Here is a 27,247-nt window from a genome sequence, read left to right as displayed (position 1 = left end):
CCCAAACTTCAGACTCTCTTTGGGTGACATTATAAGCCTCTCCCTTCAATCTTATTACATACATAGGATTACACAGGATATACAGCACAGAAACAGGCTAATTGATCCAACCAGTCCATGCCAGTGTATATGCTCCACTTGAGCCTTTTCCCCCATCTTTCCTAGTGGCAGTGGGTTCCACATTCTCACCACTCTCTGGGTGAAGAGGTTCTTTCTGAATTCCTTATTCGATTTCTTGGTAACTATCTTATTTTGATGACCTCTAATTTTGCTCTTCCTCACAAGTGGAAGCATTCTCGGTGTCTACTTTATCAAAACCTTTCATAACTTTGAAGACATCTATCAGGTCACCTCCTTTTCAAGAGAAGAGACCAGCCAGTTCATCCTCTCGATAGATATACCCTTGTAAATCTTATGCTGTCTTTAACTTCTCTTGTTAGCCACAGTTGGACCACTTTTCCCATGGGGTTTTATTCTTTAAGGGAATGTTTATGAAATGCAAATTATGAATCAATTTCCCACTGCTTATCTACCACCAACATTTTACATAGCTCCTTTTATGTAATAAAACATCCCAAAGCACTTCACAGAGGCATCATAAAACACAATACAACACCAAGGCACATAAGGAGATTAAGGCAGATGACCAAAAGCTTGTTTAAAGAAGTAGGTTTTAAGGAGTATCTTAATGGACGAAAGAGAGACAGAGAGGGGGAAGAGCTTAAGATCTAGGCAGTTGAAAGCACAGCTACCATTGGTGGACTGATTAAAATCAGGAATGCTCAAGAGGTCAGAATTAGAGGAGCACACAGATATCTCAGATGGTTGTACAGCTGGAGAAGATTTCAGAGATAGGGAAGAGCCAGACCATGGAGGGATTTGAAAATAAGGAAGACTATTTTAAAAATCACAGTGTTGTTTAACTGGGAGCTAGCGTAGGTTATCGAGCACAGGGGTGATTAGGGAATGGCATTTGGTGAGAATTAGGACATGGCAGCAGATCTTTGGACGATCTCAAGTATGTGGAGAGTAAATGTGGGAGGCCAGCCAGGAGTGCGTTAGAATGGCCTGGAATGCAGCAGAACAGTCAAATCTCAAAGCAACTAAGGCACGGATGAGACTTGCAGCAGAACAGTAGAGGTGGGGTGAAATATAGGTGATGTTATAGAGGTGAAAATAGACGGTCTAAGTGACGGCACGGATATGTGGTTGAAAGCTCATTTTGGGGTCAAATATGACACCAAGGTTGCAAACACTCTGGCTAAACCTCAGATAGTTGCCAGGAAGAAGGATGAAGTTGGTGTCGAGGGCATGGACCCTGTGGTGGGAACTGAAAACAATGGCTCCCAACATTTAATTGGAGGAAATTTCTGCTCATCCACTACTGGATGTCAGACAAGCAGTCTGACAATTACGAAACAGTGGAGGAGTTGAGAGAAGTGGTGGTGAGGTACAGCTGGATGTTTATTTATTTATTTTATTTAGAGATACAGCACTGAAACAGGCCCTTCGGTCCACCGAGTCTGTGCCAACCAACAACCACCCATTTATACTAATCCTACAATAATACCATATTCCCTACCATATCCCCACCATTCTCCTACCACCTACACTAGGGGCAATTTACAATGGTCAATTTACCTATCAACCTGCAAGTCTTCGGCAGTGGGAGGAAACCAGAGCACCCAGCAGAAAGCCACGTGGTCACAGGGAGAACTTGCAAACTCCGCACAGGCAGTACCCAGAACTGAACCCAGGTCGCTGGAGCTGAGAGGCTGCGGTGCTAACCACTGCGCCACAGTGCCGCATACATGTGGAAACTGAAGTTGTGTTTTCAGATATGTCTCTATGGGGCAGCATACAGTCATATCTTTTAATCGAATTTCCCAAGCTGTTTTACCAACTCGCCCCTCATACGTACACAGTTTCCTTTTTTCAGATCTAAGTTTTTGAAAAGGGACAGAGGCAAGTTAAGTGAGTGGGTAAGAACATCACTAATGGATTATAATGTGAAAGTGTGAAGTTATTCACTATGGTCGGGAGAAAAATAATTTTTATTTTTTTTTATAAATGATGAGAGATTGGGAAATGTTGGTATTTAGAGGGACCTGGGCGTCATTATACACGAATCACAGAAAGTTAACATGCAGGTACATCAAGCAATTAGGAAAGCAAATGGTATGTTAGCTGTTATTACAAAGGGTTGGCAGCAAAAGAGCAAAAAAAGTCTTACTGCAATTTTTTAGGGCTTTGGTGAGATCACACCTGAAGCACTGTGTACAGTTTTGGTCTCCTTAACCAAGGAAGGATATGCTAGCCTTGGAAGGAGTAGAGTGAAGGTTCACTAGACTGATTCCTGGAATGAGAGGATTGTCCTATGAGGAGAGATGGAGTAGACGGAGACTATATCCCTCAGAGTTAAGAATAATGAGAGGTAACCCCATTAAAACATATAAAATCTAAAAGGAATTGATGCTGGAAAAATATTTCCACTGATTGAGGAGTTGAGAACCAGGGGGCAGAGTCTGAGAATAAGGAGTCAGCCATTTAATACTGAGATTAGGAGTAATTTCTTCACTCTGGGGGTTGTGGATCTTAGAATTCACTGCCCCAGAGAGCTGTGGATGCTCAGTCATTGAACATATTCAAGACAGAGATCAAAAGATTTTTGAATACTAAGGAATTAAGGGATATGGGGACAGTGCAGGAAGGTGGAATTAAGGTAGAGGATCAGCTATGATTGTATTGAATGGCAGAGCGGCCTCGAAGGGCCAAATGGCCTACTCCTGCTTCTATTTCTTATGTTCTTATATTCTTTGCAGCTTCCTCACAGCTTACATTCCCACCTGACTTTCGATCGTCAGCAAATTTGATACATTACACCCAATCCCCTCATCTAAACACAGACTGTAATAACAGAGACCCAAGCACTGATCATCACACTACACCACTAGTTACAGCCTGTCACACCAAAATTGAACCATATATTCCTACTCGGTTTCCTGTCTGTTAACCAATCTATGCTAATATAGGACCCTCAACCTCTAATTTTGACCTCTTGTGCAGCACATTATCAAATGTTTTTGAAAATCCAAGGATACTACATCCACCGGTTTCCCCTTTATCCATCCTGCTAATTACATCCTCAGAAAACTAAGATTTGTTAAACAAGATTTAACTTTCATAAATCCATGATGACTTTCTCCAATTATATGATTTTCTATGTGCCCTGTTGTCACACCCCTAATATATTCTAGCATTTTCCCTTCTACTGATGCCTGGCTAACTGACCTATAGTTCCCCGTTTTCTCTCTCCCTCCTTAAGTGAATAGCAGGGTTATATATGCTACCTTCCAATCCACTGGGAATGTTCTCTAATCTATTGCTCTAGAATTATTGGAGCATGGAATGTTTTGCAACAGAGAGTGGTTGAGGCACAGACTGTTACAGCTTTTAAGGGAAAACTGTATATTTGAAGCAAGTGAAGTCACAGGCCTTTGGGGAGAGTTTTGATCAGTTTTAAATTCTCTAGCAAAGAAGGGAGCACGAACACAAGAGGCCAACTGGCTTCCACTTGTGCTCTAAAATTCCATTCGTACCAGTGTACAAAACATTCCAATTTATGTTGAGACATATTATCTAATGTTACTTTAATACAAGGCAAAAAAGTCCCTGAGATTTCTAGAGTTGCCACATCATCAGGAAATAACCCAACATCTTTTTGCTGCTTTTAAATGGATGCTTGATAAATCTGACGACAGGTCAAAAAAGCCCAATCAAATCCATTAAGAATTCACAAGCCACATTGATCGTTAACAAGAAAAGCTAATTCTTTTAACATTATAATGGTGTATCACAGTATAAGATACTTCCTGTACACAAAAACTCCTTGTAAAACAAAACACATGTAGACCAAAAGCAAATGAGGAGAAAAAAGGGCAGAGGTATTCAAGTATTCTAAAGTGCAAAAATTAACAGTTGTATTCCAATACCTTGGTTGATGAAGGTGGAGTTGGAAAATTAAGCCAGGCTGGAGCAAAGTCATGCTGCGCCATTTAGGTCCTATGTCTCAAGAGTTTTAAAATAAGGTATCAACACCTCATGGCAGATCCCTGTAAAAGCGAAAACTTACAATTACTTTGAGTTCAGTTATTTGCTTCCCAATGCAACTTACCAAATATAATAGAACCTTTCCTTTACCCATTTCTTTTTCATTTAGAAATGTTTCTTTTTATTTTTAACTATTGGTAATAGCTACAAACAGACTAATGGACTAGTCTCCAATAGTAATTCAGGATCTATCAAATTTACCTTTCGCCAAAAAAAGGGAGCAATTCCACAGTGTGAACTTCCCAGCAACAGCACCACACGACTCTGCTTCTTTTCATTGCAGCACAACTCAAGGGTCATTCAAAGGTTCATTTTTCCAGTTTTAAGCACATCAGCATTTATGGCTGTATGAACCTGACAAACTGTAAAGTGAAAACTGTAGAAATACACATTTTTTAAAAAATCAGACATTTTTATGGAATTCAAGGTACTTCCCTCATCATCTATTTCAGAAAATAAACACTAGAAGAAAACATTTTTGCTAGTTGGGATTTTACACTGAACAGGCTTTTTTTTGCAATAAAGTGACTGCTATTTTGTACCTTAGGAAATGCAATGAGTAGTTGATAGTAAATTAACTGGCAACAATAATGACTATGTAGATTATGAATATCTTCAAATATCACACCATCAACAGGTAGCCCTGACTCCCATGAAACTTGTTATATTCTCTGATTTCATAGACTGCTCAAGAAAGATTTACACAAATATTGCACGCCCTTAGGACCAAGGGCTGGTTTGAAAAGATGATGAAATATCAGAAACCCTTCACAACTCCAGAAATGTTACCTTCTGCTATACAGTTTGTACTGAGCAATGCAAAGTGAGAGGAATACTATCAAAAGAAATAAAGATTTAATTTTAAAAAGGACTACCAATGGTGGCAGTTAATATGTTTATTTCCAGACAGGAAGTAGGTGAAAGCTACAAGATACAAGTGAAGCATAAAAGCCTATTACAGTAATCAATACCTGGCATTGAAGACATTTATCTAATTAAATCATGTAACACCTTTAACTCTAAAACACATACTGTATTAATTCATAAGCTCAAGGTTTCCACCAAGTCGTACTTAAATTGAAATCAATGAAGTTGACACAAAGCTTGGCCATGTGGTAGGTGATGAGGAGGATAGCTGTAGGTTGCAAGAAGATATTGATGGTCTAGTCAGATGGGCAGAAAAGTGGCAAAAGAAATTCAACCTGGAGAAGTGTGAGGTGATGCATTTGGGGAGGTCAAACAAGGCAAAGGAATACACAATAAATGGAAAAATACTGAGAAGCGTAGAGGAAGGGAGGGACCTTGGAATGAATGTCCACAGATCCCTGAAGGTAGCAGGACAGGTCGATAGGGTGGTTAAGAAAGCATATGGAATCCGTACTTGATTAGCTGAGATATCGAATATAAGAGCAGGGAGGTTATGCTGGAACTGTACAACTCATTGGTTAGGCCACAACTTGAGTACTGTGTGCAATTCTGGTCACTTCATTACTGGAAGGATATAATTGCACTAGAGAAGGTACAGAGGAGATTTACAAGGATGTTGTTAGGACTGGAAAAATGCAGCTATGAGGAAAGTTTGGATTGGCTAGGGTTGTTCTCCTTGGAACAGAGAAGGCTGAAGGGAGATCTGATTGGAATGTACAAAATTTTGAGGGGCCTGGATAAAGTGGAGATGAAGGGCCTATTTACCTTAGCAGAGAGGTCAGTGACTAGAGGGCATAGATTTAAAGTAATTGGTAGAAAGATTAGAGGGGAGATGAGGAAAAACATTTTCACCCAAAGGGTGGTGGAGGTCTGGAACTCACTGCCTGAAGGGGTAGTAGAGGCAGAAAGCCTCAACTCATTCAAAAAGAGTCTGGATGTGCACCCCAAGTTAAAGGCCTGCTACCAGACGGGACCCGACGACATGTGTCGGGTTCTGGTCGGGGCCCCTCTTTAAGGCTTGGGTCAGGCCGAGTCTGGGTCGGATATACAGAATAAGTGCTCTGCCGGCAAGTATTAAAAATAAATTAAAAAAAAAAAAAAACTTACTTGAGCTGGGAGTCCGGGACAAAACCAAGTCTGCGCAGTGAGCGAGTGACATCACTATGACATCATCACACATGCGCTGCAGCTTCGTGGAGCTTCCCAGTCGGAAGGCAAGTAAAGGGATGTCAGGTCGAGTGGGGTTGGGCTCAGGTCAGGTCAGGCTGGGCTCGGGGCGAAACTGGGGGGACTTGGCACGGGTCAGGCTCGGGTCTGCTGTGGATCGGTTGGGTTCAGGTTGGGTTCTTTTTCCCAACCTGAGCAGGCTTTTACCTCAAGTGCCAGAATCTGCAGGACTACAGACCAAATGCTGGAAAGTGGGATTAGACTGGGTGGATTGTTTTTCAACCAGCACAGACACGATGGGCCATGTGGCCTCCTTCTGTGCCTTAAATTTTCCAAAATTATATGATAAAAAAGTATACCTGTATTTAAAAAGCACTGAGTACCAATTAAAAAGGAATAGATTAGTGATTTCTGAACACCCCTGAAAGGGAATTAAATTAACCTGGAAATAGCAACAAATCTTAAAGCTATGACACATAGCTAGAGGGAAATGTTCTATTGAACTACTACTGTAACTAGGCAACATATCAGAACTGCATAATAAAAAGTGAGGCAAACAAAAATGATTGGACTTGGCTGACAATTTCCCTTTATCAATAAACACAATAGTATATTTTAATTACAAAATTTTAAAATGAGAACTGTATAATACAAAAGTACCAGAATTTATTCAAAACCTACTAATTTGTCATGAATGCAGTTTCTACATAATTTCTCATCAAACTAGATAGACAATATATAATATGAATGCCTTTATGGCAAGAACTGCATTTTTATGATAAATGTACATAATACACTACCCTTTCCAAAGATGAGGAGGCAAAAAAGGTCAAAACAGCAAACAGGTGAAATGCTGACAATCACTAATTGAACTCAAATACACTTCCCAAATCCCTTTTTTCCCTACCAGTCAGAATCTACTCTAAACTGCCACTAAAAGAGCCAGCTAACTAGAATGAATATAAAATAATTCAGCTAAGTGCATAAAAGAAACTTAACACTCCCCTTTCACTACCATCACCTGACACCAGACTCATTTGGAAAATAGTATCACATATAAATAAAAAAGACCAACACTACAAATCTTCTTTCTTTTCACACAGATCTCATGTGAATGTTTGTGCTCATCAAGGTGAGAAATGTCAATACTGACAAACAAAACATTTTTCCCACTTTTGGCAGCAGGTGTCAGCATCCAAACATTAAGTGTAGCCAGATTAAAACTCCCTGTATCCCTTGCCAACAACATCTCTTCACACTAAAGTCTCTTAATAAGTTCAGAAAAGTAGCAGCAAAAATACCAATGTGAACTTTCTATTTCTTAGACCAGCCCCTAACTGAGACTGCTAATTTAGTGACCACATCTAGCCAAAACTGAATTGAGATTTCAAGAAGGGCCCTTACATTTAACAAGCTTAGAATACTTTTCATCCTCTTAGAATGAACTGAGTTTGAACCCAGGTACCAAAGAGAGATTAGTGCATTAATCCACAATGTCACATCATCCCTTTCAAACTGTAGACCATTCTTAAATTGCACCATAATTCTAGTTCTTCCCACCCCTCCAACACAGCCACAAAAATAAAAGGCCCTGTACTGACAAATTCAATCAGTCCATATCCCTCTGCAGCTAACAAAGTTTAAATACTATATTAGCAACACTATCTTATATTCTCTTCAGAAATTAAGTTGCATAAATAGTCTCCACTCTAATCTACCACAGGTACAAAAGATCATATTCATTCTTGTCAGAATTGCTCCAAAAAAAACCCCCAACATAAATCACCTAGACTTCATATAATTCAACAACTTGCATTTATATTACACCTTTAATACAGTAAAAGATGCCAAGGCACTTCACAGAAGCATAATCAGGAAAAAAATGACAGCAAGTCAAAGGACATTAGGACAGGTGACCAAAAGCTTCATTGAAGAGGTAGGTTTGAAGGACATTGGTTGAATTCAATTCACCTGCTAAATTTGAATTTACACAAGTTTAGAAACTTCAGTTCTAGAATTCCCAATTAGCCATCCAGCCCCTTAACGAAAACTATTTTTACCTTAGCCAAAGCCCTATTCACTTTACTTTAGAGCAACAACTGGAATTGTGTTTTTGCAAATCCACACAACGAAATACAAAAACACTTTGTAATGAAAGGTTAAAAACATTAATTGTCATAAACGATCTTTTTCCAAATGGCTCTGAACCAAAAACTCCGTGAAACTGAAGTCTTACAAAAATACATGGTTTAATTTCAGAAGTAGCTGTTATGGCATATTTATCAATAATATTTATACGACAAGCACCAACATAAAAAGCTTAATTTATAAAATTCATTTGAAAAATATGAAATATACTTACTGTTGCAGATATCCCGCGGCATAACAGTGAGGTTGAGTTACCTGAACCAATAATCTGATGTATTTAATGGCACATTCACTAATCTTCACACTGAACAGAAGTAAGTTCTGACAAGAACTCGGCAGCAGAAAGTAAGTATGAACAATAAACCGCAACTTTTTTTTTTGTATTCTTGTTTACAAACAGCGATAATTAGGCCTCAGAAATGTTTCACGTTTATAAATATTTGGGAGAGCGGAATGAATGAAAAGATTTAGGAAATCTGCCGATCTGAAAGCGAAAACAAGCTGTAAACACAAGAAAGATGAGGCTTCATCACCAGTACATAAAGACGCAACGAAAGTCAAGCAAGGAAGATAGTTTCTTTCTTGATTCGAAACTAAATCCTCAAACTCTTCCACTGCCTTCAAAATCTGTAAAGTTGGACGACCTCAGGCATCTTATGATGACGTAGACGCCATGGTCGCTTTCCTGACGTCACGACAAAAATAAGAATTCCGAGAGAAAAACAGTGAAATCCTTCATCCCCTTCAATAAACAGAGCAGGGTGCAACCGCTGCTGCTTTTTCACTCATCAGCTGTTCTACCTCACCTTTCCTTCTTTTCATTGCTGTAACATGTTCGGTGAAGGGTAAAGGTAATTTACAGGTTGACCTTTCCGCAGGTGACGTTCGCCCAGGGGGTCAACCAATTGCGAAATATTTTTAAAGGCCCTGCTTCAGATCTCGCGAGAGAAGCGCGCTGTTTGGTGGGTCTGCTCGGCGCGTGTTCTGAGTAAGCGCGGAAAGGCTGTTGGTTTGGTTTAAAAATCAGTGACCTATCCAACTGGGGGGGGGGGCAGAGAATCAGTGACCTTTCCAACAAGAGGGGGGCAGAGAGTCAGTGACCTTTCCAACAAGAGGGGGGCAGAGAATCAGTGACCTTTCCAACAAGAGGGGGGCAGAGAGTCAGTGACCCCTTCCAACGGGGGTTTGCGGGGGGGGGGCAGAGGGTCAGTGGCCTGTCCAACAGGGTGGGGGGCACAGAGAGTTTTACTCACCAAATGGGATGGTGGGTTCAATGATCCACCCAAATGGGCATGTAAATGGCAAATTAATTTCAATATAGGCAAATGTGACGTCGTGGATTCTAGTACAAGGAATAAGGAGGCCACCTACTCCTTGCAAGTAAGGCTAAATGAATTAGAGGAGCAAAGAGATCTAGAGATGCAGATTCACAAATCATTAAAATAGCAATGCATGTTAACAAAGTCATGAAAAGTGCAAACAAAGATCTGGGGATGATTTCCAGTGGCATAGCATTCAAAAGCAGATAAGTTACGTTGAACTTATTTAGAACTTTGGTTAGACTACATTTGGAGTACAGTGCACAATTCTGTTTTCAATGTTACAGAAAGGATATTGAAGCACTGATGAAAGTGCAAACAGTTTTTCAAGGATGATGAGAGAATGAGATGTTGTAACTTTCAGGCAAAACTGAACAGGATGAGGCTCTTTTCTCCAGAACGAGAAGCCTGACAGATGACCTGATAGCAGTCTTTAAAATTATGAAGTGGGTTTGGCAGGGTAGGTGCAGAGAAAATGTTTTCAATTGTCGGGGAGTCCAAAGCTAGAGGCCATAAATATAGTTGTCATTAATAAATCCAGTAAGGAATTCAGGAGAAACTTCTTTACTCGTAGTGCTGTGAATGTGGAACTCCCCACCATATGGAGTACTTCACAGAATCACAGAATAATACAGCGCAGAAGAGGCCCATCTGCACCGATGCATTAAAGACACCTGACCTGTCTACCTAATCCCATTTGCCAGCACTTGGCCTATAGCCTTTAATGTTATGACGTGCCAAGTGCTCATCCAGGTACTTTTTAAAGGATGTGAGGCAACCTGCCTCTACCACCCTCCCAGGCAGGGCATTCCAGACCGTCACTACCCTCTGGGTAAAAATGTTCTTCCTCAAATCCCCCTTAAACCTCCCGCCCCTCACCTTAAACTTGTGACCCCTCGTAACTGACCCTTCAACTAAGGGGAACAGCTGCTCCCTATCCACCCTGCCCTCATAATCTTGTGCATTTCGATCAGGTCACCCCTCAGTCTCTCTGTTCAAGTGAAAACAACCCAAGCCTATCCAACCTCTCTTCATAGCTTAAATGTTCATCCCAGGGAACATCCCGGTGAATCGCCTCTGCACCCCCTCCAATGCAATCACATCCTTCCTATAATGTGGCGACCAGAATTGCACACAGTACTCTAGCTGTGGCCTTACCAAAGTTCTGTACAACTCCAACATGACCTCCCTGCTTTTGTAATCTATGCCTCGATTGATAAAGGCAAGTGTCCCATATGCCATTTTCACCACCCTATTAACCTGCCCTTCTGGCTTCAGTGATCTATGGGCAAACACGCCAAGTTCCCTTTGTTCCTCGGAACTTCCCAGTGTCAGGCCATTTATTGAATACTTCCGTGTCACATTACTCCTTCCAAAGTGTATCACCTCACACTTTTCAGCGTTAAATTCTATTTGCCACTTTTCTGCCCATTTGACCAACCCGTCTATATCTTCCTGTAACCTAAGACACTCCACCTCACTGTTAACCACTCGGCCAATCTTTGTGTCGTCCACGAACTTACTGATTCTACCCCCCCCACATAGTCATCTATATCGTTTATATAAATGACAAACAATAGGGGACCCAGCACAGATCCCTGTGATACGCCACTGGACACTGGCTTCCAGTCACTAAAACAGCTGACTGTCATCACTCTGTCTCCTACAGAGAAGCCAATTTTAAATCCACCTTATCAAGTTACCTGTATCCCATGTGCATTTGCTTTCTTGATAAGTCTCCCATGTGGGACCTTGTCAAAGGCTTTGCTGAAATCCATGTAAACTACATCAACTGCACTACCCTCATCTACACACCTGGTCACATGCTCAAAAAATTCATTCAAATTTGTTCGGCATGACCTCCCTCTGACAAAGCCATGCTGACTATTCCTAATCAAATTTTGCCTCTCCAAGTGGTGATAGATTCTCTCCTTCAGAATTTTCTCCAATAGTTTCCCTACCACTGACATGAGACTCACTGGTCTGTAGTTCCCTGGCTTATCTCTCTTTCTTAAACAGTGAGACCACATTAGCTGTTCTCCAGTCCTCTGGCACCTCCCCTGTGGCCAGAGAGGAATTAAAAATTAGGATCAGAGCCCCTGCAATCTCCACCCTCGCCTCCCACAGCATCCTGGGACACAAATCGTCCAGATCTGGAGATTTGTCCACTTATAAGCCTTCCAAAACCTCCAATGCCTTGTCACTCCCTTTGACAATTTGCTCAAGAACCTCACAGTCTCTCTGTCTAAGTTCCATATCTACATATTCTTTCTCTTGGGTGAAGACAGATGTGAAGTATTGGTTCAACACCCTCCCAATGTCCTCTGGCTCCACCCACAAATTTCCCCCTTGGTCCCTATGGGTCCTAATCTTTCCCTGGTTATCCTCTTCCCATTGATATACTTAATGGAATATCTTGGGATTTTCCCTACTTTTACCAGCCACAGCTTTCTCATATCCCCTCTTTGCTCTCCTAATTACTTTCTTAAGCTCCATCCTACACTTTCTGTACTCCACTAATGCTTCCATTGATTTGCTCTCCTTGTATTTGCTAAAAGCCACTCTTTTCCTTCTCATCGTACCCTGAATGTTTCTGGTCATCCATGGTTCTCTGTGCTTGTTGCTCCTACCTATCTAAAACCCTCCCTCCTGCACCAACTCTTAAGCCACGCGTTCATCTGTGCTATTCTCCTATTTCTAAACTCGCTAGCACGAGGCACTGGGAGTAATCCAGAGATTACAACCTGAGAGGTCCTGCTTTTTAGTCTACTGCCTAACTCCCTGAATTCTTGATGCAAGACCTCATCCCTCTTTCTACCTATGTCATTGATACCAACATGTACCATGACCTCTGCCTTATCACCCTCCCCCTTCAGGATGCCCTGCAGCCGTTCAGTGACATCCTGGACCCTGGCACCAGGGAGGCAACACACCATCCTGCAGTCACGTTTATTTTTTTTATTTATTTAGAGATACAGCACTGAAACAGGCCCTTCGGCCCACCGAGTTTGTGCCGACCAACAACCACCCATTTATACTAACCCTACAGTAATCCCATATTCCCTACTACCTACCTACACTAGGGGCAATTTACAATGGCCAAGTCTTTGGCTGTGGGAGGAAACCAGAGCACTCAGTGAAAACCCACGCGGTCACAGGGAGAACTTGCAAACTCCACACAGGCAGTACCCAGAATTGAACCCGGGTCGCTGGAGCTATGAGGCTGCGGTGCTAATCACTGCGCCACTGTACCGCCCCGTTGACAGCCACAGTAGCACCTATCTGTTCCCCTGACTATAGAATCCCCTATTACTATTGCTCTTCTTCTCTTTCCCCCTTCCTGTGCAGACAGGCTGCTTGCGGTGTCAGAAGCTTGGCTCTGTCCGCACTCCCTGGAGGAACCAGCCTCATCAGCCTCCCAAATGGAATACCGATTTGCAAGCGGGACCCCAGGGGACTCCTGAACTACCTGCCTGATTCTCTTGGACTGCCTGGTGGTCACCTGGCACTTCCTTCCTCAAGTCCCTTCAGCTGCGGTGTGACCACCTCTCTATATGTGCTATCCACAATGCTCTCAGACTCGCAGATGCTCCACAGTGTTTCTAGCCGCCGTTCTAGCTCTGAAACCCGAGCTTCCAGGAGCTACAGCTGGACACACTTCCTGCACACATGCTGGTCCTGGGGACTGGAAATGTTCCCGGATTCCCACATGCAGCAAGAGGAGCAAACCATGGCTTCAAGCTCTCCTGCCATGACTAAACCCTTTAAATCTAAAACTTTAGAAGATTATAATTTAAAAAAACAACTAAGTCTTGCTAAAACAATGACTTACAATTCAATCCACTTTGAAAAATACCCACCAGGACTTACTCACCAGTCAGCTGTGCTCTTTGGAAACTCTCAGCTCCCCTACTCTCAGGACAGGTAGGAAATGAAAGGAGCTCCTCGCTCCCTCCTCACCGAACTTCCTCGGTCACCAAACTTCTACTTTAACACACTAATGCAACCCAAGTCAGCATTCCAATGCAAACAAGGTCAGTACTGTAAGATGGCCCACTTTTATACTGACTGACACTAGCCCCTGAAAACTGGTTTAAGCCAATTCTCTAATTAACAAGGAGTACTTGAGGCAATTAGCATAGATCCCTTTTTGGGGAAGCTAGATAAGCACATTAAGGAGAAAGAAATAGAATGATATGGTGAGTTGAAGTAGGGTGGGAGGAGGCTTGTGCAGAGCATAAACAATGGCATAGGCCAGTTGCATCAAATGGCCTGTTCCTGTGTTGTAAAATTTTATATCATTGAACGGCAGAATAAGTAACCCATCCAAATGTTGTTGGGGGGAGAAGGGAAAGAGTTAATCAGTTACCCAAATGGGAGTCATGACTCACCCAAACAGGAGAAGAGTAGTGGCTCAGCCAAATAGGGAAGGGAGAGTCAGTGACCCATACAAAAGGGGAAATGGGAGAGGGAGTCAATGACCCACCAAACAGCTGGGGAGAATCACCTACCCAAAAGGCAGGGGAGCGGGTAGTCAGTGATTCACCTAAATGGGATGGAGAGGATCAGTACCCCACCTAAATAGAGGGGGAGATTCAGTCACCCACTCAAGTGGGATGAGCCACAATAGTGAATTTGTGACCCATCCAAACTGGGGGATGAGAGAGTCAGTGACCCATCTAAATGGAGTTGGTGGCCCACCCTGAGCAGAATACATAATATTTTTAGGTGGGAGCCTACAATTGATGATGTTGATCAGGGTCCTGTGCGATTGATACCAGGCATTGAGAAATCTAACCAACAGTCTGTAAGAAAGGAAGCCTTTCGGAAAAGGTAAGTACAAGTTAAAGATTTTTGTGGGTCCAAGAAGAGCTGCAATAGATTTTTGTACTTTGCATTTTAAACCCTGCAGCAACACAGCATTTCTCTGCCACCCAACGGCATTGGGAGTTGGAGGAGTAGAAGGGTAGCTACCAGGAACAGGTTGGTAAAGGAAGGAACATAGTCCAGTAGTTTATTTCTATCCTCAAACATTCAAAGTTTGTTGTTGGTCTATTCCTGAACTGCAGTATTTTTAAAATGAGATGCGAGAGTCAACCTGTCCAAAAAAGTTATTTCTTCAACTACTTAGGGTAATCATATGAACAAGATGATGTGCACTCCGAAGAGTAAGCTGGCAAATCATGTTCGGAAATTCCAGCCCATCCTCACCAACTCCATCCTGACATCTATTTGAGCATCTGCTCAGATACACCCGGTCAGGATGATTTAATTAGTGGGTTATAGGGATAATAGGCAACGAATTTGGCCTAACCATCAGCCTCAAGAAAGCAAACATCATGAGACAGGATGTCAGAAATGATCCATCCATCAATATCGGCGACCACGCTCTGGAAGTGGTTCAAGAGTTCACCTACCTAGGCTCAACTATCACCAGTAACCTGTCTCTCGATGCAGAAATCAACAAGTGCATGGAAAAGGCTTCCACTGCTATGTCCAGACTGGCCAAGAGAGTGTGGGAAAATGGCGCACTGACACGGAACACAGAAGTGCGAGTGTATCAAGCATGTGTCCTCAGTACCTTGCTCGACGGCAGCGAGGCCTGGACAACATATGTCAGCCAAGAGCGACGTCTCAATTCATTCCATCTTCACTGCCTGCAGAGAATCCTTGGCATCAGGTGGCAGGACCGTATCTCCGACACAGAAGTCCTCGAGGCGGCCAACATCCCCAGCATATACACCCTACTGAGCCAGCGGCGCTTGAGATGGCTTGACCATGTGAGCCGCATGGAAGCTGGCAGGATCCCCAAAGACACATTGTACAGCGAGCTCGTCACTGGGATCAGACCCACCGGCCGTCCATGTCTCCGCTTTAAAGACGTCTGCAAACGCGACATGAAGTCCTGTGACATTGATCACAAGTCGTGGGAGTCAGTTGCCAGTGATCGCCAGAGCTGGCGGGCAGCCATAAAGGCGGGGATAAAGTGTGGCGAGTCGAAGAGACTTAGCAGTTGGCAGGAAAAAAGACAGAAGCGCAAGGGGAGAGCCAACTCTGTAACAGCCCCGACAACCAATTTTATCTGCAGCACCTATGGAAGAGTCTGTCACTCTAGAATTGGCCTTTATAAACACTCCAGGCGCTGCTTCACAAACCACTGACCACCTCCAAGCACTTACCCATTGTCTCTTGAGACAAGGAGGCCAAAGAAGAATAGGGAATATCACTGAGTGAAGCAGCACTAATGAATCGGAGGACCTGGGAGTATAAGAGGGTGTACAAGCTGTTGCCCATGGAAAAACAACTGCCCTCAGCTGAAGAGCCTAGGAATCCAGATCTCAGTGACTCACTTCCAAAAAATAAACAATAACGGATTGTCAATCTGATGTGCAGGCAATGGTGACTGTTTTCACCAATGTGGTGGATTTCTGGGAACAGCTCTAGGAAACACAGTGGCTAGCACCGCAGCCTCACAGCTCTAGGGACCCGGGTTCAATTCTGAGTACTGCCTGTGCGGAGTTTGCAAGTTCTCCCTGTGACCGTGTGGGTTTTCGCTGGGTGCTCCGGTTTCCTCCCACTGCCAAAGACTTGCAGGTGATAGGTAAATTGGCCATTGTAAATTGCCCCTAGAGTAGGTAGGTGGTCGGGAATATGGGATTATTGTAGGGCGAGTCGAAGAGACTTAGTAGTTGGCAGGAAAAAAGACAGAGGCGCAAGGGGAGAGCCAACTGCGTAACAGCCCCGACAAACAAATTTCTCTGCAGCACCTGTGGAAGAGCCTGTCCCTCTAGAATTGGCCTTTATAGCCACTCCAGGCGCTGCTTCACAAACCACTGACCACCTCCAGGCGCTTATCCATTGTCTCTCGAGATAAGGAGGCCAAAGAAGAGTATAAATGGGTGGTTCTTGATCGGCACAGACTCTGTGGGCCGAAGGGCCTGTTTCAGTGCTGTATCTCTAATAAATAAATAAACTAGCAACTCTGTAAAAGTTGGTTGCTTGATTCCCTTTGTTTAACAGGGTCCATAAAAACATGATAAATGAAGAAGTCCACCTGATCATAGCATCAATGATATTTATTGTGTGCAGCACGTTGGCTGAAATGACATAAGTAACCTGAGGCTGTCTGGAAGGAACCAATAGCAAAATAATTCAATGCAGTTGTTACTTTAATGGTCATTGATAATGTTATGCTCCTTGGGAATGTGAACTGCAAGTCTTTGCCCACTTCAGCCAAAGAAATAGAAGGATTTGTATTGCAAATCCATAGAATTACATAGAATCTACAGCACAGAATCAGGCCAGTTGGCTCATTTTATGCCAGTGTTATGCTACATGAGCCCCTTCCTACTGTAATTACCTTTTCTCATCCTGCTTCCATAACCCTGTATTTCTTTCTTCCTCATGTATGCTTGAAGCCACCCCTTAAGTGTGTCAATGTTATCTGCTTCCACCTGCATGTGGCAATAAGGTGCACATTCTCATCACTTTCTCCAAGAAGAAATTTCTGTGAATTTCTTTATTTGACTTGTTAATGCACTTATGTTTATACCTCTTTCTTGTGGACTCATCCTAAATGGGAAACAATTTTTCCATCCATTTTATCAAACTTTGTCATAATTTTAAAGACCCCCATCATGTCTGCACTTAATCTGTCTTCCAGAGAAAAGAGCTACATCCACTCATTTTTAAAATTCAGCCTCAGGATTTCGGCGTCATTGGCAAGACCAGCATTTATTGCCCACCAAAGGTGCCCTTGAAGAGGTGGTGATGTGCCTTCTTGAACTACTGCAGTCCATGTTTTTTTTAATTCCTTCACGGGATGTGGGCATTGCTGTCTAGGCCAGCATTTGTTGCCCATCCCGAATTGCCCTTGAGAAGGTGGTGGTGAGCTGCCTTCTTAAACCGTTGCAGTTCATGTGATGTAGGTACACCTACAGTGCCGTTGGGAAGGGAGTTCAAGGATTTTAACCCAGCGACAGTGAAGAAGCTGCGAAATAGTTCCAAGTCAGGAGTTGCTAGATCTGTTCAAAATTTGTCTCATTTAGCACGTTGGTAGTGCCACACAACACGATGGTGGGTACCCTCAGTGTGAAGACGGGACTTTGTCTCCACAGGGACTGTGCGGTGGTCACTCCTACCAATACTGTCATTGACAGATGCATCTATGACCGGTCGATTGGTGAGGACAAGGTCAAGTAGGCTTTTCCTTCTTGTTGGCTCCCGCCGCACCTGTCGCAGACCCAGTCTAGCAGCTGTGTCCTTTAGGACTCAACCAGCTCGGTCAGTAAAAGTGCTAATGAGCCACTCTTGGTGATGTACATTGAAGTCCCCCACCTAGAGTACATTCTGTGCCCTTGCCACCCTAGTGCTTATTCCAAGTGGTGTTCAACATGAAGGAATACTAATTCATCAGCTGCGGCTTGGGGTGGTGGTGGTGGGAGGGGCAGTAGGTGGTAATCAGCAGGAGGTTTTCTTGCCGATGTTTGACCTGTTGCCATGAGCCTTCATGGGGTCCAGCGTCAATGTTGAGGACTCCCAGGGCAACTCCTTCCCGGCTGTATACCACTGTACCGCCACTTCGGGTGGGTTTGTCCTGTCGGTGGGACAGGACTTACCCAGGGTTGGTGATGGTGCTGTCTGGGATATTGATCGTAAGGTATGATTCCATGAGGATGACTGTGTCAGATTGTTGCTTGACTAGTCTGTGGGATAGCTCTCCCAATTTTGGCACAAGCCCCCAGATGTTAGTAAGGAGGACTTTGCAGGGTTGACAGGGCTGGATTTGCCGTTGTCGTTTCCAGTGCCTAGGTCGATGCTAGGTGATCTGTCAGTTTTCATTCCTTTTAGACTTGTGGTGAAAGTACTGGGTACTGCCTGTGCGGAGTTTGCAGGTTCTCCCTGTGACCGCGTGGGTTTCCGCCGGGTGCTCCGGTTTCCTCCCACAGCCAAAGACTTGCAGGTTAATAGGTAAATTGGCCATTATAAATTGCCCCGAGTATAGGTTTGGGTAGGGGGAAGGTGGGGATGTGAGAGGGTAATGGGATTAATGTAGGATTAGTATAAATGGGTGGTTGATGGTCGGCACAAACTCGGTGGGCCGAAGGGCCTGTTTCAGTGCTGTATCTCTAAATAATAAAATAAATAAACTACCACAATGTTGGTAGGTAGCAAGTTCCAGGAGTTTGACCCGGGGCAATGGAAGAACGATGATATATGAACAAGTTGGGATGGTGTGTGACTTGGAGTGATAGTATACCCAAGCACCTGTTGTCCTTGCTCTTTGGCATAGTGGATGTTACGGGTTTGAGAGGTATTGCCAAAGAAGCCTTGGCAACTTGTTACAGTACATGCTGTAGATAATGTACGCTGCATCCATGGTGTGCCGGTGGTGGAGGGAGCGGATGTTTAAGCTAGTGGATGGGCTATCGATCAAGCAGACGGCATGTCCTGGTTGTTGAGCTGCAGTCGTCCACGCAAGTGGAAAGAGTTCCATTGCGCTCCTGACTTGGGGAGTCAGATGGTGAGCCACTCGCTGCAGAATACCCAGCCTCTGATCTGCCTGAGTAGCCACGGCATTTATATGGTTGGTCCAGTTTAGTTTCTGGTTAATTGTGGCCACCCACCCCCCACCCCCTCCAAAGAATCTGGTAGACTTGACAATAGTAATGCCATTGAATGTCAAGGGGAAGTGGTTGTTATTTTTTCTTGTTGGAAATGGTCATTGCTTGGTACTTGTATGACACGAATGGTACTTGCCACTTAATCAGCCCAACTTTGAATGTTGTCCAGGGCTTGCAAGCAGGCATGGACTGCTTCATTATTTGAGGAATTGCGAATGAAGTTGAACAGTGCAAGCATTTGTGAACAGCCTCACTTTTGACCTTATGATGACGAGAATGACATTGATGAAGCTGCTGAAAATGCTGCCCTGAGGAATTTCTGTAGCGATGTCTGGGGCTGAGATGATTTGCCTCCAACTACAACTATCTTCCTTTGTGCTGGGTATGACTAGCTGCTACAGTATTTTCCCCTGATCCCCGTGGATTTCAGTTTTACTGGGGTTCCTTGGTACCACATTAGATCGAATGCTGCCTTGATGGGCAGTCACTCTCACCTCTGGATTTCAGCTCTTACGTCCATGTTTGGACCAAGGCTATACTGAGGTTTCAAGTCAAGTGGTCTTGGTGGAATCTAAATTGAGCATCAGTGAGTAAGTGCCATGTCAAAGCACTGGAGATGACTGCTTCCATCACTTTGTTGATGATTGGGAGTAGGCTCATATTGTGGTAATCTGCCAGGTTGGATTTGTCCTGTTTATGGACAGCACATACCTGGACAAATTTCCACATTGTTGAGTAGATGCCAGTGTTGTAGCTGTAATGGAAAGGTTTGGCTACAGGCTAGGCTTGTCCTACGACACAGCTCTTAAGCAGTACAACTGTGATGTTGCCAAGGGCCGTATCCATTGCTGTGTCTAGTGCATGCAGCCATTTCTTGATATCGCAAGAATTAGTTGAAGACTGATATCTGTGATGGTGGCGATCTGTAGAGGAGGCCGAAAAGGATCATTCACTCGGTACTTCTGGTGAAGCCACTAATAAGCTGCTGCCGTTACTGTTAATGTTTCTAATGCGGTATGCAGTGTATGCTGGTTTTGCCTACTGGGAATCTCTGCCTGATGTGCCAGATTTAACCAAAGTTGAGTATAGCTGAAAATAGAGACATGTTGTCGAAGCTTTACGTCTTGCGCTCATCAGGACAATCGCAAGAATAACCAATGTAAGGGAAAACAACAACTTATACTGCATGAGAAGAGACTGCTGATTGGTTAGCAAGTGAACGCTGGTCGAGGCGTTGCCATGGCAAATTCACCAGTTTACGGTGACTGACAGTTAACCGCCAAGCTTTGTTTAAAATTTAAACCAGGCAGCTTGACTTTGGTCAAGGCATTGCCCTGAGAAATGAACCAGCGAATGGCTGTCACTTATTTTGTTCAGCTGAAACATTGAGCGGACTTTTAAACTGATGATCTCTGGCCAAACGGTCAGGAACACATTGGGATCTGCAGCATGTTTGCCGCGGTTCTCTAACTGAGCCATGACATTTGCATCCCACTTACGGGTTTCTTGACCAGTCAAGAGGCAGGTGAGATGATCCACCCAATCTGTCAAAGAAAGGATTTTTAATTAAGAGTCCAAGGCATGGATCAGAAAGGCTCATTGGGCATGAATTCCTGAGGCTGCAGCAACCACAGCAATGGACGGCACAGTGGCACAGTGGTTAGCACCGCAGCCTCACAGCTCCAGCGACCCGGGTTCAATTCTGGGTACTGCCTGTGTGGAGTTTGCAAGTTCTCCCTGTGTCTGCGTGGGTTTCCTCTGGGTGCTCTGGTTTCCTCCCACATGCCAAAGACTTGCAGGTTGATAGGTTAATTGGCCATTATAAATTGCCCCGAGTATAGGTAGGTGGTAGGGAAATATAGGGACAGGTGGGGATGTGGTCGGAATATGGAATTAGAGTAGGATTAGTATAAATGGGTGGTTGATGGTCGGCACAGACTCGGTGGGCTGAAGGGCCTGTTTCAGTGCTGTATCTCTAAACTAAACTAAACTAACCTAACCTAGGAAGGATGCCACCCCACCCCATCTCCCCCCCACTCACACTCACACTCACCCTCATCCTATTGCCCACTCGCTCTCATGCCTCACAATCATCTAACGCAAATGTTTTTCCCTCTTCTCCAATCAAACGATTTCTCACATTCAATATTCTTCTTTCTCTCTTTGCAGGGGAAAAGAGCGCACAACTTCACGGAGAGGCAAAGTTCCAGGGGGTGGGGATACGTGCCCACCTGCTCCACTGGGAAGGAGATCTTGTTCCAGGAGGCTGCAGATTTCAACAAGGATCTGCCATAAAAACCTGCACCTCCTGACGCAATGGTACTCGTATGCCGAGAGATATGATCGTTTAACTGTAGATTCTGTGTTGGGGGTCTCGCCTCCATGGAGCTGGATCTCTTTGTCTGTCTCCTATGCCCTGTGGAGCGGCATGTGGCTGAGGAGACGGCAGCTAGGGCTGCTGCTGGTATTGTTCCTGCTGCTGTTTGTGTTGCTTCTCTTGTTCCTAATCAGAGATGCAAGGTAGAGCTGCAGAAGATGCTCCCATGCCATTGTGAAGTCTGACAACAGGAAACTGCAGCTGAAGATGAGTGAAGTTCAAGACAAGTGAACTGACTTCCAAGAAGTTGGCAATCACCTGTCAAGTGATGAAGGCACTCTGAGAAGAAGTGCTATGAGCACCATCTTCTCACCTGGGCATGGCTGGAGCTCTTCAGTTATACTGTTCAAAGACCTGCCAGCCTATCAGTTTTACTGAAGAAGCATTCCCCAATGTGCACTTGCCTCAGTGACCCTGGCGAGTTGCTGATTGCTCGGGAAATAGGTGTGCTGGCTGTTAAAGCCAGAATGGTTGGTTAAAACAATAGTTCATGATCTATTTGACTATTTTAATTATTTACCCAACAGTTCCAAGAGGGTTCCCAGTTTGCCCACAAACCCACCTGGGTGAAATCCAGAAGTGGGTGGGATAATGCCAGGATCCCAACCCGAAGTCACTTTTGGGGGATTTAACTTCCCGCAAGCACCTGAATCCTCCTCCCCTTGCCCGTTAAAATTCCCCCCAATTATTTCAGTGAGTGAGTGGTAAATCTGTGGAACAGACTCCCTAGGGAGACAGTGGAAGTAATTCATATTGATTAATTCGAAACAAGTTAGGTAGTTGAAGGTAAGTCTTTCAGGAAATAATATTTTGGGATACAACATATGAGTAATTTGTGATAAGACGTAGTGTAACATGCTTGGGAGGAGCAGGTGACCTGGGGCTATGGTTGCCAAAGCTTGTCACCACTGGAGGTTTCCTCACCTCATGTCTAGATCTGTTTTAGACTCATTGATAGAGATTGATTGCCATGATTAGTCAACAACCTAATTACTGTATCATGTGACTACCAGGATAATAGAAGGCGAAATAGATGAGGCTTGGTATTTTTTGTCCAGGATTTCCTATGTTCCTATGATTTATCCCATCATATATCATTTAGAAAATCTGGATTGTAAAAGGCAGAATTCTTCCAGGAAATTTTTATTTTATTTGTTCCAGGGCTGTGCTCAATGGTGGCAGCGTTGCATTTATTGCCCATCTGTAGTTCACAACATTACATGATAGTTAAAGATGAGGAAGGTCATCTAGCATAACTTAATTCATCCATCCAGACAGATGCTAGAGATCCTCCATTGCACCATCTAATTGTTTCTTAAATGTATCCACATTTTTTATCTCCAATACTCTATATGGGAGTTTATTTCATATGTTGATCAATTTTTGTGTGAAGAACTTCCCTATCACCAGTCCTAAATTTAGCTTTTATGAGTTTGAAAATGTGTCCTCTTGTCCTAGTCTTAATTTAATGTCTGGGTTTACCATTTCCAGTCCCTTAACTATCATATACATTTCAGACGATTCCTTTCCGTGATCAAAAGCCCAGGTGTCTCTGGTGTTTCCATATAAGTCTTACCTTTGACATTAGGGATCAGCCTTGTGGCTGTACAGTGCACTGCCCCTAGTAGTTAAATATCTTTCCTCTGTCACACTGACCAGAAGTGAACACAATACTCAAGGAACAATCAGATACTTTATACAGTTTGATCACAATCTACTTTGATTTTTTATTTAATGTTTTGGCTATGTTGTTAAACATTCTGTTAGACTTGTTGATTGCTGCTCTACGTTGATTGGATAAGGTAAGTGTCAAGCCTACTAAGACCCTTGCGTTTCGTTCATTCCTTAGCTATTTCAATATCATTCAAGGAGTATATGTATCATCCATTTTTCCATACTATGTGCAGTACTTTACTTTTGTCTACATTAAATAAAATTTGCCAATGTTTGACCTGCTTATGTAGTCTCTCCAACTCATTCTGCTTCCTTTGATTCCACTGCCCATCTTAATTTCATATTATCTGCAAATTTGAGCAATTTGCATTAAATTTCCAAATTCAAATCATTGTTGTTAATTAGAAACTAATGGTCCTAACACCAAGCCCTGGATCTGCTCACTCATAGAAACATAGAAAACTGACGGCACAGAAAGAAGCTATTCAGCCCAATGTGTCTGTGCTGGCTGAAAAACAGTTATCCAGCCTAATCCCACTTTCCAGCTCTTGGTCCATAGGCCCTGTGGGTTACGGCACTTCAAATGCATATCCAAGTATTTTTTTTAAATGCAATGAGGATTTCTGCCTCTACCACCCTTCTAGGCAGAGAGTTCCAAACCCCTACCACCCTCTGGATGAAATAATTTGTCCTCAACACCCCTCTAATCCTTCTGCCACTTACTTCAAGTCTATGACCTCTGGTTATTGACCTCTGCCGAGAGAAATAGGTCCTTCCTATCCACTAGGCCCCTTATAATTTTATACACCTAAATTAAACCTTCCCTCAGCCTCCCCTTTTCCAAATACAACAACCCCAGCCTATCCAGTCTTTCCTGGCAACATCCTTGTAAATCTCTCTGTACCATCTCTACTGCATTCACATCTTTCCTATAGTGCGGTGATCATAACTGTATGCAGCACTCAAGCTGTGGTCTAACTCGTGTTTTATACAGTTTTGGAATACCTTCCCTTCTCTTGTATTCTATGCCTCAGCTAGTAAGGGAAAGTATTCTGTACACCACCTTAACCACCCCTTCCACCTGTCCTCCTACCTTCAAGGATTTATGAACATGCACTCCAAGGTCCTTCTGTTCCTCTGCACGCCGACCATTTATTGTGTATTCCTTTGCCTTATTCGCCCTCCCTAATAACATTACCTCACACTTCTCTGCTTTGAATTCCATTTGTCACTTTCTTGCCCACCTGACCAGTCCATTGATGAATTCCCGCAGTCTACAGTTTTCTTCTTCACTATCAACTACGTGCCTAATTTTTGTATCATCTGAAAACTTCTTAGTCATCTCCCCTACAGTTAAGTCTAAGTCTTTTACTTTACTGACCAGACAATTTATACTGTCCCTCAGATTTATTTTCCAATAATTTGTCAACCACCAAGGTTAGGCTGATTGGCCTGTATTTACTCTGCTCCCTTCTTCCTTTTCTAAACAACAGTACAATGTTAGCAGCCTTCCAGCACCACACCTGTAGCCAGAAAGGATCAGAAAGTAATGGTCAGCGATGATCAATATGTCCCCCCACCATAACCTTACTTTTTTCAAAATTCTTTCATGGGATGTGGGCATTACTGGCAAGGTCAGCATTTGTTGCCCATCCCCAATGGCTCTTGAGAAGGTGGTGGTGAGCTGCCTTCTTGAACCGCTGCAATCCATCTGGTGCAGGTACGTCCACAATGCTGTTAAGGAGGGAGTCCAGGATTTTGATCCAGCAGCAGTGAAGGAACAGCGATATTTTTCCAAGTCAGAATGGTGTCTTTGGAATTCTCTTTCTCAAAAGGCAGTGGAAGCAGAGTCTTTGAATATTTTTAAGGCAGAGATAGATAGATTCTTGATAAGCAAGGGGGTGGAAGGTGATCGGGGGTAGGTGGAAATGTGAAGTAATCAGTTTAGCCATGAACTTATTGAATGGCGGAGCAGGCTCGATGGGTCGAGTGGCCTGCTCCTGTTCCTAATTCGTATGGTCATATGTGTGCGATTTGAGGGGAACTTGCAGGTGATAGTGTTCCCATGCGTCTGCTGTCCTTGTCCTTCTCGGTGGAAGAAGTCACAGGTTTGGAAGGTGCTGTCGCAGGAGGCGTGGTGGATTTCTGTAGTGCATCTTGTATATGGTACACACTGCTGCCACTGTGCATCGATGGTGGAGGGAGTGAATATTTAAGGGGGTGGATGGGGTGCCAATCAAGCAGACTGCTTTGTCCTGGATGGTGTTGAGCTTCCTGAGTGGTATTGGAGCTGCACTCATCCAGGCAAGTGGAGAGTATTCCATCACTGCTGACTTGTGCCTTGTAGATGGTGGACAGGCTTTGGGATTCAGCCGGTGGGTTACTCGCAGCAGAATTCCCAGCCTCTGACCTGCTCTTATCGCCACAATATTTATGTGGCTACTCCAGTTCAGTTTCTGGTCAATGGTAACCCCCAGGATGTTGATATTGGGGGTTTCAGCGATGGTGATGCCATTGAATATCAAGGGGAGAAGGTTAGATTCTCTCTTATTGGAGAGCATCATTGCCTGACACTTGTGTGGTACAAATGTCACATGCTTCTTATCAGCCCAAGCCTGAATGTTGTCCAGGTCTTGCTGCATACGGACACGGACTGCTTCAGTATCTGAGGAGTTGCGAATGGTATTGAACATCGTACAATCATCAGCCAACATCCCTACTTCTGACCTTATGATGGAGGGAAACAGCTGAAGATGGTTGGGCCTAGGACACTATCCTGAGGAACTCCTGCAGTGATATCCTGGAGTTGAGTTGATTGGCCTTCAACAACCACAATCATCTTCCTTTGTGCTAGGTATAACTCCAACCGGTGAAGAGTTTTCCCTCTGATTCCCATTGACTTCAGTTTGGCAAGGGCCCCTTGATACCCCGCTCAGTCAAAGGCTGCTTTGATATCCAGGGCAATCCCTCTCACCTCACATCTTGAGTTTTGCTCTTCTGACCATGTTTGGACCAAGGCTGTATTAAGGTCAGGAGCCGAGTGGCCCTGGCGAAACCAACAAGTACCCATTGTTTTCAATCCTCCACCCAATTTGAGCTTGATCTTAACTTCATCAAATTCTTTTTGGAAGTCTTCCATGAAAATGTATTGTTTGGCCTCATTCCTGGCTATCTGCAGTCCCTATGTTGATGGTTCTCCTTATGATTGAAGGAAGGTCATTGATGAAGCAGCTGAAGATGGCTGGGCCGAGGACACTACCCTGAGGAACTCCTGCAGTGATGTCCTGGATCTCAGATGATTGACCTCCAACAACGACAGCCATCTTCCTTTGTGCTAGGTATGACTCCAACCAGCAGAGAGTTTTCCCCCCCCCACCGACGCTGATGGTGTTCGATATGGAATTCCAGGATTTTAACTCAGTGAGAATGAAAGAATGGTGACACATGTCCAAGTCAGGGACATGTCATCAACAGTGCCATCAAGCAACACTTGCTTAGCAATAACCTGCTCAGTGATGCTCAGTTTGGGTTCCGCCACGACCACTCAGCTCCTGACCTCATTACAGCCTTGGTTCAAACAAGGACAAAAGAGCTGAACTCAAGAGGTAAGGTGAGAGTGACCGCCCTTGACATCAAGGCAGCATTTGACTGAGTATGGTATCACGGAGCCCTAGCAAAACTGGAGTCGGTGGGGGGGGAAAACTCTCTGCTGGTTGGAGTCATACCTAGCACAAAGGAAGATGGCTGTCGTTGTTGGAGGTCAATCATCTGAGATCCAGGACATCACTGCAGGAGTTCCTCAGGGTAGTGTCCTAGGCCCAACCATCTTCAGCTGCTTCATCAATGACCTTCCTTCAATCATAAGGTTAGAAGTGGGGATGTTTGCGGATGATTGCACAATG

The 27,247-nt window shown here is 43.9% G+C and overlaps 1 protein-coding gene across 3 annotated transcripts in view; it reads right to left on the bottom strand.

The window, feature by feature from the left end:
* The window catches only part of LOC137371282 (vasculin-like), a 108,760-nt gene extending 99,552 nt beyond the window's left edge, over positions 1–9,208 (bottom strand). Inside the window, exons 1-3 of one of the 3 annotated variants that reach the window (XM_068033585.1) lie at positions 8,567–9,208; positions 4,312–4,486; positions 3,993–4,112 (exon numbers count right to left, since the gene is read on the bottom strand). In XM_068033585.1, the coding sequence (XP_067889686.1) occupies positions 3,993–4,055 (63 nt within the window). In that variant the 5' untranslated portion in view covers positions 4,056–4,112; positions 4,312–4,486; positions 8,567–9,208. The remainder of the gene's footprint in view (positions 1–3,992; positions 4,113–4,311; positions 4,487–8,566) is intronic. The other 2 variants (XM_068033596.1, XM_068033606.1) reach the window with 2 other exon arrangements.
* Positions 9,209–27,247: the final 18,039 nt, after the last annotated feature.

Source organism: Heterodontus francisci, chromosome 1, assembly GCF_036365525.1.
Source record: "Heterodontus francisci isolate sHetFra1 chromosome 1, sHetFra1.hap1, whole genome shotgun sequence".
Lineage (NCBI taxonomy): Eukaryota > Metazoa > Chordata > Chondrichthyes > Heterodontiformes > Heterodontidae > Heterodontus > Heterodontus francisci.
Note: the sequence above shows the minus strand (reverse complement) of the source record. Positions and strands in the feature narration are given on the sequence as shown.